This window comes from Delphinus delphis, chromosome 9 (genome assembly GCF_949987515.2).
Source record: "Delphinus delphis chromosome 9, mDelDel1.2, whole genome shotgun sequence".
Taxonomy (NCBI): Eukaryota; Metazoa; Chordata; class Mammalia; order Artiodactyla; family Delphinidae; genus Delphinus; species Delphinus delphis.
Genome location: NC_082691.1, coordinates 36,241,605 through 36,258,461, shown reverse-complemented (window position 1 = coordinate 36,258,461; position 16,857 = coordinate 36,241,605). Strand labels below are relative to the sequence as shown.

The window sequence follows — 16,857 nt, the reverse complement described above, 5'->3', positions numbered from 1 at the left end:
TGGAAGAGTTTGAGAAGATTAGTTGTTAGCTCTTCTCTAAATGTTTGATAGAATTCGCCTGTGAAGCCATCTGGTCCTGGGCTTTTGTTTGCTGGAAGATTTTTAATCACAGTTTCAATTTCAGTGCTTGTGATTTGTCTGTTTATATGTTGTATTTCTTCCTTCAGTCTTGGTAGGACAAATTTCTAAGAATTTGTCCATTTCTTCGAGGTTGTCCATTTTTTTGGCATATAGTTGCTTGTAGTAATCTCTCATGATCCTTTGTATTTTTGCAGTGTCACTTGTTACTTCCCCTTTTTCATTTCTAATTCTATTGCTTTGAGTCCTCTCCCTCTTTTTCTTTATGAGTCTGGCTAATGGTTTATCAATTTTTTTTATCTTCTCAAAGAACCAACTTTTAGTTTTATTGACCTTTGCTATCATTTCCTTCATTTCTTTTTCATTTATTTCTGATCTGATCTTTATGATTTCATTCCTTTTGCTAACTTTGGGGTTTTCTTGTTCTTCTTTCTCTGATTGCTTTAGATGTAAGCTTAGGTTGTTTATTTGAGATGTTACTTGTTTCTTAAGGTAGGATTGTATTGCTATAAACTTCCCTCTTAGAACTGCATTTGCTGCATCCCATAGCTTTTGGGTCGTCTTGTCTCATTGTCATTTGTTTCTAGGTATTTTTAAATTTCCTCTTTGATTTCTTCAGTGATCGCTTCGTTATTAAGTAGTGTATTGTTTAGCCTCCATGTGTTTGTATTTTTTACAGATCTTTTCCTGAAATTGATATCTAGTCTCATAGCGTTGTGGTCGGAAAAGATACTTGATACAATTTCAATTTTCTTAAATTTACCAAGGCTTGATTTGTGACCCAAGATATGATCGATCCTGGAGAATGTTCCATGAGCACTTGAGAAGAATGTGTATTCTGTTGTTTTTGAATGGAATGTCCTAAAAATATCAATTAAGTCCATCTTGTTTAATGTATCATTTAGAGCTTGTGTTTCCTTATTTATTTTCATTTTGGATGATCTGTCCATTGGTGAAAGTGGGGTGTTAAAGTCCCCTACTATGATTGTGTTACTGTCGATTTCCCCTTTTATGGCTGTTAGTATTTGCCTTATATATTTAGGTGCTCCTATGTTGTGTGCATAAATATTTACAATTGTTATATCTTCTTCTTGGGCTGATCCCTTGATCATTATGTAGTGTCTTTCTCTGCCTCTTGTAATAGTCTTTGTTTTATAGTCTATTTTGTCTGATATTAGAATTGCTACTCCAGCTTTCTTTTGATTTCCATTTGCATGGAATATCTTTTTCCATCCCTTCACTTTCAGTCTGTATATGTCCCTAGGTCTGAAGTGGGTGTCTTGTAGACAGCATATATACAGGTGTTGTTTTGTATCCATTCAGCCAGTCTGTGTCTTTTGGTTGGAGTATTTAATCCATTTACATTTAAGGTAATTATTGATATGTATGTTCCTATTACCATTTTCTTAATTGTTTTGGGTTTGTTATTGTAGGTCTTCTCTTCCTCTTGTATTTCCTGCCTAGAGAAGTTCCTTTAGAATTTGTTATAAAGCTGGTTTGATTGTGCTGAATTCTCTCAGCTTTTGCTTGTCTGTAAAGGTTTTAATTTCTACATCAAATCTAAATGAGATCCTTGCTGGGTAGAGTAATCTTAGTTGTTGGTTTTTGCCTTTCATCACTTGAAATCTGTCCTGCCACTCGCTTCTTTTGTTTGTTTGTTTTTTGAGTATGCGGGCCTCTCACTGTTGTGGCCTCTCCCGTTGCAGAGCACAGGCTCCGGACACGCAGGCTCATTGGCCATGGCTCAAGGGCCCAGCCGCTGTGCGGCATGTGGGATCTTCCCGGACCGGGGCACAAACCCACCAACCTGTATCCCCTGCATCAGCAGGCGGACTCTCAACCACTGTGCCACCAGGGAAGCCCTGCCACTCCCTTCTTGCTTGCAGAGTTTCTGCTGAAAGATCAGCTGTTAAACTTATGGGGATTCCCTTGTATGTTTTTTGTCCTTTTTCCCTTGCTGCTTTTAATATTTTTTCTTTTTACTTACTTTTTGATAGTTTGGGTAATATTTGTCTTGGTGTGTTTCTCCTTGGATTTATCCTGTATGGGTCTCTCTGTGCTTCCTGGACTTGATTAACTATTTCCTTTCCCATATTAGGGAACTTTTCAACTATAATCTCTTCAAATATTTTCTCTGACACTTTCTTTTTCTCTTCTTCTGGGACCCCTATAATTTGCATGTTGGTGCATTTATTGTCCCAGAGGTCTCTGAGACTGTCCTCAATTCTTTTCATTCTTTTTTCTTTATTCTGCTCTGCAGTAGTTATTTCCACTATTTTATCTTCCAGGTCACTTATTCCTTTTTTCTGCTTCAGTTATTCTGCTATTGATCCCTTCTAGAGAATTTTTAATTTCATTTATTTTGTTGTTCATCATTGTTTGTTTGCTCTTTAGTTCTTCTAGGTCCTTGTTAAATGTTTCTTGTATTTTCTCCATTCTATTTCCAAGATTTTGGATCATCTTTACTATCATTATTCTGAATTCTTTTTCAGGTAGACTGCCTATTTCCTCTTCATTTGTTATGTCTGGTGGGTTTTTACCTTGCTCCTTCATCTGTTTTGTGTTTCTTTGTCTTCTCATTTTGCTTAACTTACTGTGTTTGGGGTCTCCTTTTCGCAGGCTGCAGGTTCGTAGTTTCCAGTTTTTTGTGTCTGTTCCCAGTGGCTAAGATTGATTCAGTGGGTTTTGTAGGCTTCCTAGTGGAGGGAACTAGTTTCTTTGTTCTGGCTCATGAGGCTGGATCTTGTCTTTGTGGTGGGCAGGCCCATGTCTGGTGGTGTGTTTTGGGGTGTCTGTGACCTTATTATGATTTTAGGCAGCCTCTCTGCTAATGGATGGAGTTGTGTTCCTGTCTTGCTACTTGTTGGGCATAGGGTGTCCAGCACTGTAGCTTTCTGGTCATTGTGTGGAGCTGAGTCATGGCGTTCAGATGGAGATCCCTGGGAGATTTTCGCCATTTGATATTATATGGAGCTGGGAGGTCTCTGGTGGACCAGTGTCCTGAACTTGCCTCTCCCACCTCAGAGGCACAGCCCTGACACCTGGCTGGAGTGCAAAGAGCCTGTCATCTACACAGCTCAGACTTTTGGGAGGTCTGAGGTCTTCTGCCAGCTTTCAGTAGGTTTTCTGTAGGAGTTGTTCCACATGTAGATGTATTTCTGATGTATTTGTTTTGAGGAAGGAGATCTCCATGTCTCAGTCCTCCGCCATCTTGAAGCTCCTCCCCTGGATCCTTTTTTTGCAGATTGTTGCTAACTGTACTGTTTGCTACTGTGCTGTCTTTGCTTTTAGGAAATGCGTAATAACCCATACATACACACATATCTAAAGGTTTTTCTGGGTCTGTTTGCCTGATATATATTTAAAGCCATGAGTTCATTTTTTTTTTTTTTGTGGTACACAGGCCTCTCACTGTTGTGGCCTCTCCCATTGCGGAGCACAGGCTCCGGACACGCAGGCTCAGTGGCCGTGGCTCACAGGCCCAGCCACTCCGCGGCATGTGGGATCTTCCCGGACCGGGGCACGAACCCGTGTCCCCTGCATCGGCAGGTGGACTCTCAACCACTGTGCCACCAGGGAAGCCCCCATATGTATATTTTTATAATTTTCTTCCAGTGGGATATTGGGAAATAATGAGGGACTAACACATATGCTTTGTTTGCTGTGTTTTACCATAAAATCCAATAATTCAGATAAAATATTAAATAAATGCCTTTGAGGATTTGTTCTATTTAAGAAAAATTATATTATTTTCCCCACTCAGTACTCCCAATATATTTTCAGTCTTTCAAACATGATAGATCTTTTGAATAAATATCAATCTAGACTAACATAAAAAGAAGAGTACAAACACTTCCACGTACATTGCTAAAATACTTGCCACAATAAGGAGATCTGTGGAGTCTTAGTCTCATCAGTTTATCAGAGAACTGAGTATTAAAGAGTTTAATACTAACAATGGGAAAATAAATAAGTTTCAGTTCAAAATTTAGCACATCTTTAAGCCAAACAGTATTTGCAACATGGTAGACACTGAATCCATACTTGTTAAAATGCCTGAATGAACCTTATCAATATCACCACCAATAAGCACCTGTTATCATAGAGTTCTTCAATACCCAGAATCTACTGTAGCATAGCATTACACAACTCTTATAATAGTGCATCATTGACTCATTCAACAAACAGCTACTACTCGGACACAATTCTAAGCATGTATATTTTTAAATGGAAGGAGTTTATCAAGTGATGTATTGTTTTTCAAATTTTCCATTTTTCCTTATTTTTTGGAGTGAATTCAAGTGTATAGGATTAGTCTTGTGAAATAGAGCATTTTGAAAGCCTGTGTGAAATTGTAAAATCCATGTTTGTATATTCAGGAATAACATACATAACAAATGTGGTATTTGCTTCAGACAGAAACTAGTGGATTCTGTATATTTGGAGATATGTAGCGTATCTCCAAATAAACATATTTCCTCTGTAAGTGGGTAAGGTCTTTATTAACAAAATAGTTGCATTGGAATTAAAACCAGCTCCAGTCCATATCAAATTTCCAATTGCAGACCAAATTTCTATTTTGTTCTAAGGTTAGATCTTTTTTTTTAAATTATGGCAAAAATGGACATTTATAAAAATGTTTTGTTGGAGGGAATGGTTTGTGTCTCATTCTCTTTTTTAGTTTATGCCTTCATTTTGATGGAGGCATCCAATACCTTCCTTTGATAATGTTTGTGAGAGATAATATCTTTTTGTTTGATATTTTAAATATCTGAAACACTATTATCTACTCAGTTTTGCAGCTTGGATGTATATGAGATTATAATTTTTAAAATATTTTCCTTAGACTTTCCTTCATAACATAATTTCCTAAATGAGTCCTTCAGGTTTCTTGCCTATTTTTCACATCTCCGTTTTGTGTTGTACTTTCTGAGAGAATTTGTCAACTTTATCTTCTAAAAAGTCTATTACACATTTTGTTTGCTGTTTCTTCTTTTTCTTAATAGCACCCTCTTTTCATTTCATAGATGTATTATGTCTTTGAGGATAATCAAAATTTCTGTAATTACAGTCTCTTCCCTGCATTTTCTCTTGTTTGCAGAGTTCCCTTTCATTTATTCATTTGTTTGCATGTTACTTGTCTTTCATGCTAGAAACTTTCTTCACACAGTCCATCATATTTGAGAAAGGGGCATTGAAAAGATAAGTGAGAGCTCTGTCTAACTGAGGGGGCCTTTTTGACTGGTGAATTCACTATAGGAAAATAGAGGAAAAAACCTGACTGTTGGTCTGAGTGACTCAGAAATGTCAGTCTCTCTAGGTATTTTCTCTTTGGCCAGTTTGTTCCTCCAGGAAGACAGAGAAAAGTTAGCTTCCTTTTTGTGGCTCCCTCTCTGCAGATTTACACTTATGCTTCAGCTTTCCCCTCTGTACATCATCTGTAAATTTCCCATATTCTAAAATTATGTTTGCAGACCTTGTCTCCTGTTCTATCTTTGTCTTTCAAAAATATATACATATATATTTTATATCCATATGTAGAGGGAAGCCTTTATGGAGAAGGTAGTAAGTGAGCTGTGCCTTGAAGGATGTTTACCCTTCAATTAATCTTACAAGTATAGATTGACTGGGGAGAAAGAATAGTAGGGGAGGAAATCTTCCAAAGAGAGGGAAAGGAGGTGGAAAACTATAATGCATGGTTACTGTAATGCATATGACTGAAGGGACAGCATTGCTTAATCATCTACCTCCATATTTTCCTAAGAGTGTAGTGTTTGTTCTCTAAGATTGTACATAGGATTAATCAAGCTAAATAGATGGAGTACCTTGGTAAAACACTCTTGATTCTTTGAGACAATTTATTCCAACATCTAATAGTCCAACCACATACATAACATGGCTATTTCACACATATGAAAAGTAGTGACTTCATAACATGTGACACTTTTGTAAAAAATTATTGGTATTATTAGGAAGGAACAGTATTGAATATCTCTCCTGATAATGTATTAGAGATTCTTAATTTTGCTGAAGAGTAAAATAATGAAGTGGTACATGGTAAACAAAATTAAATTTTCACTTTCACAGATGGGCCAATTCAGGTATAAGTAGCTTTCCAAATGTTGGCAAGGCTATCGTGGAAGTCACTTACGTGTACATTTATGATTTTGAAGGATTGAACTTTTATACTTTTATGACAGTAGTACAGTTATGAAAGATATTTAATTCATTTTTATCTCTATGTAGGTAAGTTTCAAATAAGTATTTTTTTTATTTTATAACGTGAACAACTTCTTGTTTACATGCAAAAAGATTTAAGTATAAAACTAATATGTGGTCATTGTAAAAAATATGGGAAATTTGCAAATATACAAAAGTTAGAATAACTTAATTATGTCATCGTTCAACGATAGCTATTTTAATATTTGTTCTAGTTGTTTCTCTCAGACACACAAAAGAGAACTTACTAATTTTTAAATTCACGGTAGTGTGAACTATTCCCATTTCATTAAATAGTCTTTGAAATTTTGAATTTAAATGATGGCACACTGGTCTTGAAGCCTGCAGCAAAAAACCATTTGGTTTTATAAAGCCCAGTAGCATCCACTAGTCATTCTCTCTCAGATCCAGCTCTGAGGAGGAAGGGGTTAGGGAAGGCTGAGAAGGCTGAGGAGGTAAGTGCTGAAGTGTCTGAGTGGGACCAGCAGGGGCTGCTGTCAGGGATGAGACTGCCACATTCCTGGTGTCTCTGACCTTGGACTCGCTTAACATTATAATCTGGATTCTATTAAAGGAATTTCGTGTTTTTCCTTTGCAAGAGTCACCCCCTACCATGACAAACATTTTTAAATGTTTCTTAAAAAAAGTTGGAAAAGCAACTTTTTCCCAAAAGAAATTTATAGTTCAAATTTACACCAAGTTCTCACTAACTGGAGCAAGCCGGGTTTTCACTAAAGCTTCGACTTTCCTCTGTAAAACATTAGTCACTCCCTTGGAAGAAGCAGTTTTTTATAGGCAGTGGGATAAAACAGCCACAGATGTTCATGTAATATGACGGGCTTTAGAATGTACCTGCAAAGCATTTTTTTTTTTTTAATTTGGAGGAAAAAAGACTGAATTGGGATGCTAAAATAACAGTGATTCAGTGTTAAGAAAATGATAAGTTTTTTGTCCATTCAAATAGTGTTTTCTTTTCCCCTTTTCTTTATTCTTGGGATGTTCTTGAGGTTGTACCAAGTCATTTTCACTGCACAATTTTTAAAGGTATTTGCCATTCCCATGGGTAACTGGTTGCCTTTTTTACCGTGCAGGACTATAGTGAAGCCTGTGGCCAAAGAGTTTGATCCGGACATGGTCCTGGTTTCTGCTGGATTTGATGCATTAGAAGGCCACGCCCCTCCTCTGGGGGGCTACAAAGTGACAGCAAAATGTAAGTAATAGACAGCATTTTTTACATGTGAATAGTAACTTAGGTGAGACTTTCAAAAATGATTTTAGATGGTGTTCACTGCTTTGTCAGATTCATTCCTCTGTAGAAATTGGTCTTTAAGAAAAGCAAAGTTAAATCATTGCCTTTGGTGGGCTTGAAGGGACATTTCAGAACCTTTGGTTTTTCAGGAGTTGTGTTTTGCTATTTAAAGGCAGAAGTGATAGGGCTTCTGTTTAAAATATGTTAAATGACTTGAGAGGTCTAGAAAAGCTACTGGGCTTTGCAAGTAGAATGGAAGTCACTGCATTTATTTCATTGTATATGGGGTAGAAATAGCAGTTTCCCAATAATGCTATGCTCTTCTAGGTTTTAATACAAAAGTGTAGTTCCCCTTGCTCAGAGGTTCTGTACATGCCTATGGGCAATGATCAGGATCTCTACTGGTATTCTGTTGTTGTGCAAAGGTTAACTTTTTGGCTGTATTCCTTAGCAGCTAGACACCAAATGAACAAATGAATTTTGTGTCATATTGTATTTGAATAACATGACCTAATGGAATCTGGTATAAAGAGTCTGTCTTTAAGAAGAATTTCCGTGCTCTCCGAGTATGAAAACAAGGCATATGTATAGTCCACACATGCAGATGTATGCTGGCACTCTGGATATATATTTTTAAAAAAAGATGAAGGAAAAAAAGCAAAATTACACCAAGAATAGTATCCACTATTGTGTATTTTAGTGGGGGTTGAAAAGAAACAAACTGAAAACAACCCAAATAGTTTTAAGTGAGAGAGATGTGTTTGGAGCTAATGTGTTTTATTAATTTGAAAAGAACCAAAGAACCAGTATTATGCCAGCCTTTGTTTTAAATTGGCTTTACATGTGACAGAGTTTTCTGCACTTTAATTCTTCCAGTAACGTTGTTAGGTAGTAGCTATTTTTAACATCTGTTATTTACTCAGCGTTCTTGGTGCCTTGTTGTCTATTGAAAATATATTGAAAGAGGCAGCTCTACAAACACAAACAAAGCATAATTCACAATTTTGGTAAAATTGAATAGAGAGGTGTTTGTTCACATCCCATATCTTTATTATCCTTTTTCTTTGTGGAATCCCCCTCACATGGAAGTCAGTCTTTTCACTGCAGATAAACCTCATTTGGGTCAAGACTGGTGAATAGTTTACTTTAAATAAAGGGGAAAAAAATGCTTGTACCCTAAATTGAGAAAAACCCAAACAATAGAAAACACATGGAGCAAAGATGGAAATCTAGAAAAGGTGTCCTTTGCCATTAAATCCAAGAATCTCCCTCAGAGGGAGGAATGTCTATATTTGGATCTTTCTCCCTGCCAAGGGGAAAAGTTGTAACAAGTCTGAACTAGCTGGAAGGAACTAATCTTTTTGTTTGCTTGTTTATTTGTTCATGTTTTGCCAAGTCAAATTCAAACTCAAATCTCAAATGTCATCTTGGAAGTTTCTACCTCTTGTTAGCTTTAATACAATGCACCAAGACCTTCTTTATGTTGTGTTTCCTTTATAATTTGGGGGGATGCTCTTTGTTGTTTTCTATCCCAGGATAAGTTTATCTATAATTTCTCCAGTCCCCTCCCCAATCTATTTCTTCTCTTTTTTGTCTTTTCTATTCAACAGAACATTGCTTCCTTACTTGCTGACTTGTTTCCTAAGAAAAACACAGATACAAATTTTAAAAATTGACCCTTTATTGAGTATATGCAGTTTAATAAGGAAAAGATAGACAATGAGGAGAGGCAATCTTAGAACCCAAAGAGGCTGTGGTAAAGGCTATCTAAAACAGTTCACGTATTTCATAGATGAGAAAATGAATTTATTTTACCATCTGAAATACTTGGGGTTTAAACCCAAGTGCTTATCCTGAATTTGTAGTTAGATGAAATTGCATAAGCTTTTACTGGATGTTTTCCACAAAGAAAAACGTTTCATAAAATGCATGAGAATAGGGGCTTCCCTGGTGGCACAGTGGTTGAGAGTCCGCCTGCCGATGCAGGGGACGTGGGTTCGTGCCACGGTCCGGGAAGATCCCACATGCCGCGGAGAGGCTGGGCCCGTGAGCCATGGCTGCTGAGCCTGCGCGTCTGGAGCCTGTGCTCCACAATGGGAGAGGCCACAGCAGTGAGAGGCCCGCATACCGCAAAAAAAAAAAAAAATGCATGAGAATAGAGAACTTGTGTGCACACTACAGAGGCCATTTTGGTGCCCAGGACCCTTAACCACAAGCAGTCTGTGACAGACACCGACTAGTTCCATGCTACTTAAATGAAAAACAGCAGGACATCATATATGAGCAACTTTTTGTATAGATCATCTCATGCAGGTCTCAGTTTGCCAGCTATATTTTCTAGAGATGCTGCCATCCTAACTGGGTAGAGGTTAGGATTACTGGACCACTGTATAGTTATTCCCCAAATAGCACACACCTGGGTCTCTTTTTTTTTCCTTTCTAACCACCTGTCAAATGCATTTATATTGCTTTGGTCTGGACAGACAATTAATATTGGTCCTTCACTGTCCTATGCCAGAAGTCATTCTCCATTTGAGGGGAGTCCCAAAATGAGGCTAGAAATGGGCTAAAACCTAAAGTAAAAAGCAGGTAGAAATGAAAGAAACACATTTCTTTCCCATTCCTGCAAAACCCACCCTTGCCCGAAGTAGAATGTTTAAGGATTTTAGAGAGTAGTTTGGAGGATACTGTCTTGTCAGAGATGCCAAAATTTTGTCTTAGCACATTGAATAAATCCTCTAAAAAACTTTTGTTTGATAGTTCTGAAAGGAAAAGATAAGTCAAAATGAAAGTATTTTTGTTTTTAAACATCTAATTAATTCCCTGATTTTTTTTTTTTTTAAGTATTGGTTGATACTTTGACAAAAGTCTCAGCTCACATATAGAGGTAATTTAAAATTAAAGTTGATTCTTGGCTAGTAGTATTTTTCTTCCTCTTTTCTCCTCTCATCTCTTCACATATTGAACGTTCTTTGCTGTGAGAGTAGAATACAAATATTCAGATTTGTTTGTGCTGAAGTTTTAAATAAATTAGCTTAATTAGTTGTTTGAAATCTATGCTGTTCTTCCAATTAACCACCAAGATTAAGGCCCAAGCTGAATGGAATGAGTATCTTTGTGTCCTACCCTAAACCTTACATCAAACTTTACCTTAAAGTTATCAGCTTATCTTTTTAAATACTCTTGTTTGGATCTTGGAACTGTCTTCAGGTTACAGTTTAAGAAGTTTGGCATAAAACAACTAAGTGCCATGTTCAAATAGTAAAATTGAGTAAAATTGATTCACCATATTGCAGCACCCCCTGGCTTAACAGTGTTGTCACCATTAAAAAAAAAGTTTTAGTTCAAATTCATTTTACAACAAAACATACTTCTTCTTTCTTTTCAATACATCTGTATATTTTCTGTTTTCCATGGCTTCAGGTAGTGAACTCATATGTGCAAATTGCTTTTATCGTGTAAGAACTTTCCTTTCTTTGGAATAATGCAAAAATCATTGTGAGATGATAGCCATGTGTGATTAAAAAAAACAAACACATGCTCTTTTTATAAACAGAGAGTAGTTTTATAGTCCTTGAGATAGAAACCACTTCCCTCAGCCAATACACAAGTGTTATTTTGACAAACAAAGAATAGATAATAGTTGGGGAAAAAATCAAATAACATGTCTTAGAGTTTTGAATTACCATCTTCTCCTTGATAGAATGTTTTATTCTTTTGAGTGACCCTCTCATTCCTTTTTCCCTTGTGGAATGTCTGTCAGGGAGATACACTATTGTGGGGCAGATACCTGTCTAATTGAATTGGTACTTAGCTGTGAGTTAATCTCGGGGAAGGACAAAAATTCCTTCATTGGTTAATTCTCCAGAAATAAGTCTCTAAGAAGTTGAGTGCTAAGCCAGTCAACAAATCAGTGCCAGGAGACAAGTTCGTTAAACATATGAGGCGATGCTGATCTACTTCATCTGCTAATGATGGATGTTTGTGCTTCTCTCGTGCGTATTCAGGAGGGTCTGTTTCACAGTGTCCTCTGCCATGCATTTTATTTGTCCATAGAATTGAAGGCAGACTGAGCCAGAAGTATAAGTAGATTTTCATTTTTACTTGTTCTTCCCTCACTAATGATTCTGCTTTTACCTTAAAATGTCCATGGCTGTCTGAGGTCTCTAATTTTCTCCCCATTATCAAAGCCTGTAAAGGACTTGATCATATTCACTGTGTGTTTTATTACCCGATTATACTTTTTTAAATGAGTACATTCCAGCTAGTGTGTTAGTTCTGTTTGGCAGTTGAATCTTTTACTATTTTTCTGCAATTGTGGCAACAATGGTTTGTCTTCTCATAATAGAATTTCAGGCCACAGCAAACAGGTGTGGAGAAAAGAAGTGTCTGGAAGACACCTACCAAATGTCACTTCATGAAAGATCAACCTTAAACTTGAACTGCTTCTGTTCTTTTATATTAGGGTGGAAATTGGGGGAATATCATGCTGGTTGATTATTCAAAGTATCCTCCCATTCATCTATCATCAGATTAACCTCTGTTATATACTTCTGTGCTGTGTCCTCAGAAGCTGGACCAGCACCTGGCACATAGTCTAAGTAACTTTATTATTTCTTTTTAATGAGTAAAGGCAAAATGAACCCATGATTTCTTAGCTAACTCAGACCCTTTCTTCCAGTATATTTGATGCTACTTGAATTGGGAGTTCATGATTATTTTTGGTTTTGCTATCCCTCTATCACTGCTACTTATTTCCAGGTCTTAGACTACATATTCATAACTCCTATAATATTTTAATGAACACAGCCCTGTGTTTCTGACAATGGTCACTTATTCAATATTTCTTTTAATAGAAATATTATTGAAAATATTGTAAATATTAAATGGGAAGTAATGATTTCCTTAATAATGGGCCTTGGGCAGAAGCACTGAGTATTAAAAACTGCTAGAATCTAGATGGTGAGAAAACTCATTTCATCTCTCCTCAGAAAAACAGGACAGGGGGAGAGTGACTCCTTTAAATAATATACCTGAAATAAGTGTGAAAAAATATGGGAGAGTGCAGAAGAGCTCGTTTGGGGGGGTCAGAAGCTCTATGTTTAAATCTCAACTTTGTTCCTAATTAATTTTGTAATCAAGTTAGTTTCTTAATCAGCCAAAAAAAAAAAAAGTAGGAGAGTAGGGAAATAATTATACTTACAACATAAGGAATGAATGATTAAGCATTGTGAGGTAATAGTTTTGAATTTTATTGTGGATATCATTTCAACAATTCTAAACATTCAACAGAAGTCTGAGATTTTAGATGAGATATTTGAACACAAAATACACAACGCAAATGTAAGAAGAATTTTATACTCTTACTTGAACAAAATGGTCAGAATGGTCCTAGGAAGCTATTCAGGATTCTAGGTGAATAAAAAGCATATGTCCATTCAGTTAAAAGTCAGGTTAGGAGGAGAAGTACCTTTGTCTCACATTTTCGTATCCACATGCATTCTCACATTGTAATTAGTCTGGGGCAATTGGAATAAATTACGATTCTTTTTTGAAAAATGAGACATCATTATTTTGTAGTGAGGATAACTCAGGCACTGCCTGCCTAAAAACTCTGCAGTTTGTCTTGGTATATTGAGGTGTGCTTGGATCTTGACATTATTAATATGCTGATGCAGAAGAAATTATCCAGTGGTGCATTTTTAGCAACTGAACTATCTGAAACACAGTTAAGAATCAGAAAACAGAAGAACTTCTGAAATGCAAAAATTGATGCAGAAGGTCCACTTATAAATGTATAGACGTACCTTCTTGCTCTTACTGAGATTCTGCTTAATTCTTTGTGTATATAACTAGCATACTTGATTATCTAATTTTCCAACTGATGCAAATTTAAGCAATAGTTTGGAAGTAGAGGTAGATGAATGGATGGTGGGCATATTTCTGTCTCAGACGTTCTTAAATTTGAGTTTGCAGGCCTCCTGGGAATCCATGGATAGAATTCATGGGGCTCATGAACTTGGATGGGAAAAAATCACATTATTTTTACTAATCCTGCCCCTTATTAGCTGTATGAATTTAGGAATGTATTTTCTCCCATTATAAATATAGGCAACAAACCATAGCGATATCAGTAAAATAGGTAGCCTTGTCACCAATAGAAATGGCAGCTGTTTTCATATCACTTTACTGTTGTGTAGATATTTCCAATGATCAGTTATTCTCACCATTACTTTGAAGTGATGATACATGTCAGACCAGCTGCTCAATTAGTTCTTTGATGCAGTAATATAGAATTAGATGTATTACACCATGGCTTTCCTCCATATTTTGGTAGCTCCTTTCTATAGTAGTTTATTTTGTTTTCTGTGTACTTTATTGTGTACATTTTAAAACATTCTGAGAAGGGGTCCATAGGCTTCACTTCAGATACACACACACACTCACGCACACACACACCCATGATCTTTACCTTGAAGCAGAGAATAGTTTGTCTCTTTCTACTTGCTGATTTGCTTCTCCCATTATGCCTGGCATAATTATTTTGTTATATATTACTGAACTTTGAAGTAGACGATAAAAAAAATGAGTGTTCAGTTTTTCCAAAGATTTCTTATCTGTAAAACAAACTTCAGATATGTGTTGCAGGGCAAGCTAATCTTCATGTCTCATAACTGGAAGTCACACAGACATTATAAACATCATATCAAGGATTTGCACATTGATATGTCATCATTTTAGAGAGAATAAACTAGTGTAATTTGGGAAATCAGAAATTTTGTCTAAAATCATACATCCATTCTAAATATTTTTTATTTTGGGCGATTTAAAAGATGTATAATACAGAGAATTATATAACAACTTTATTACTTCCACTATTCAGAATTGGCAGCAGCTAAATATTATTATGTTTACTCCAAATCTTTTGTTTATAAAAGAAATAAAAATTGCAGTTGAGTGAGGACTTCCCTTTAATCACTGAATCACTGTCTCTAAGTCTTATTCCCATTCCCCTCATAACCACTGTCATAATTTGTATACTTTCCTGTACATACACACACACACACACACACACACACACTCGCACACAAACACACACTATACAATATTATTTTAGTGAGTATGGTTTTTAATTTACCATATATAGCAAAAGGTAAGTATTTACATTATTCTGTACATATAGTTTAAGGAAGTTGCTTTTTTTCACTTTTAGTATCTTTGTTTTGACATATGCTCATGAATGTTTATATATCCTTTTAATTTCTCTGTACTGGGCCATTATGGACAGACACCATAGTGTACGTTATCTATCCTCCTATCAATGGACCTTTACGTTGTTTCCAGGTTCTCACTATTGTGAATAGTGTGGAAGTGAACATCCCTTCACAAGTCTCCTGTTGCCTGGATGTTACCTTACCTGACTTTTCTAGTCAGTTTGGGCTTCTGTCTCTTTTTCAGTATGAAGCACTTACAAACATGGAGGGAGGCAGCTGAAGAAGGAAGGAACGCCTCTACCTTCCATAACTATTCCTCAAACTGCAGTACATATCCTTTGTCTCACAACCACATACACCCACCAAATCTGCTCTTTCCTCTTCTCTTTACCATTTTACACTTTGTATATACACCCCTTCCTTTCAAGTTAAAATTGGCAGAGAGGCTATTGGGTACTAAAATTCTTCAAGTCTCATCCGAACTTTAATGGGCTAGAAATCATGTGATAGATAAAATATTATAATTTTAAGGTGTTTTAAAGCAGTACTTTGGGAATTAAATTTAAATCGAAAAGATGGGCTACTCAAAGCCCATCTGACTGGCTATGCTGTGAATGACTGTGGAGGGCACCATGGCTCTGAGGTTGAAAGCACAGGCTGGTCATCCAGTAGACAAGTCATAATCCTGGCCTGGGCCCTTAGGAAGACCACAGGAATGTCATTTCAACGTCTTGAAGATTGTTTTCTTACCTGGAAAAGGAACGTTAATTTCGTTCTGGCAGTGTTGTTTTTATTGTTGGTACAGTAATAATACCTACTGGAAATCGTTGAGTGTTTACTCTGTGCTAGGCACTGTACACAATACTTCCCTGCATTTTCTCATTTCATTTTTATGATTAAATGAGATAATATATATGAAGCACTCTTTTGTTTTATACCCTGCAATCATGGATTTTACAGTCACATAACTTGCAAATTTAAAAAAAAGTGACAGAAAAATTAAGTGACTTGCTCACAGAGCTGAGGAATAACAAAACCACACCTTGATCTCATGTCTTTTAACTTCCAGCTCAGCATGTTTTCCACTTGGCTCAATGGGTTATTAAAAATATCCCAGATAAATAAGGAGAGTTTTTAATTACTGTAGAAGCTTATTCCAAATTGAGAAAATACAGAAAAAATAAAAGGAAATTTTCACAACAAAAATGTTCTTATTTAAATAAAATTCTCCAAGTCAAAAAAGTAACCAGAGCTCTTTTAACATATGGGAGCTTACCATTTTGCAGACCGTGTGCACTGTTTCTCATGAAGCTTTCTGTGCAAGAACTAGTTAGGGACTCATTTTGTCTTTGGCTCAAAATTTCTGCATACCAGTACATCTCTTTGTTGTGCTCTTAAGCAAGTACATTGCCCCCTGCAAAGACAGGGGGAAGTGGATTTACAGGACATTTATATTCAGAAATGTCTTATGCAACACGGCTTCCTTATATGTAACTAACAGTCATTATAAAGACGCAGCATGGTTAATTAAGAAGGGAAAATGGCAGCATATAAAAAATTACAAATCTTAGATTTGGGAATGATTTTATTTTTAAATGACAAGCAAAAGATTTATTCAGTGAGAGCTCCATGTTTTACTGTTACCCTGCCTTCAGTTTCTCACTCAATTGCCTGTTTCCTTATACCACATGACAGCTCAGATACCAAATTATAGAAGAATATTTTCCATCTGCAGTGCTTAGTTACTGATGTCATGAAACAATCCTTAGGCTACGATGACTACTGCTTAACTTTGAAGAGCAAAATTACTGTAACTGTACCATAACTGGGGCCAGGTCAACATTGCTTTTGAAAATAAAATACATACATCCTGAAGGAGGATGACAGCTGCAACTGTACAGTAAAATACATGCTATATTTCATTGATACTTTTTCATACTTTAACATGTCTGAATCGGAATACCTCTTGCATTTGATGGCATTTAATTGTTGGGTGGGCAATGTTTTTTTTTTTTTAATTTACATAGTGGTTTGTAAAAACATGGTCACAATTATTTTGTGCTGTAATTGATGATACCTTAGATTAAATGAAATATG

The 16,857-nt window shown here is 36.2% G+C and overlaps 1 protein-coding gene across 1 annotated transcript in view; it reads left to right on the top strand.

Annotated features, from left to right (window-relative positions):
* The window catches only part of HDAC9 (histone deacetylase 9), an 806,539-nt gene that overhangs the window by 658,428 nt on the left and 131,254 nt on the right, over window positions 1-16,857 (top strand). Inside the window, exon 22 of the mRNA XM_060020406.1 lies at window positions 7,389-7,507. Within this exon, the coding sequence (XP_059876389.1) occupies window positions 7,389-7,507 (119 nt within the window). The remainder of the gene's footprint in view (window positions 1-7,388; window positions 7,508-16,857) is intronic.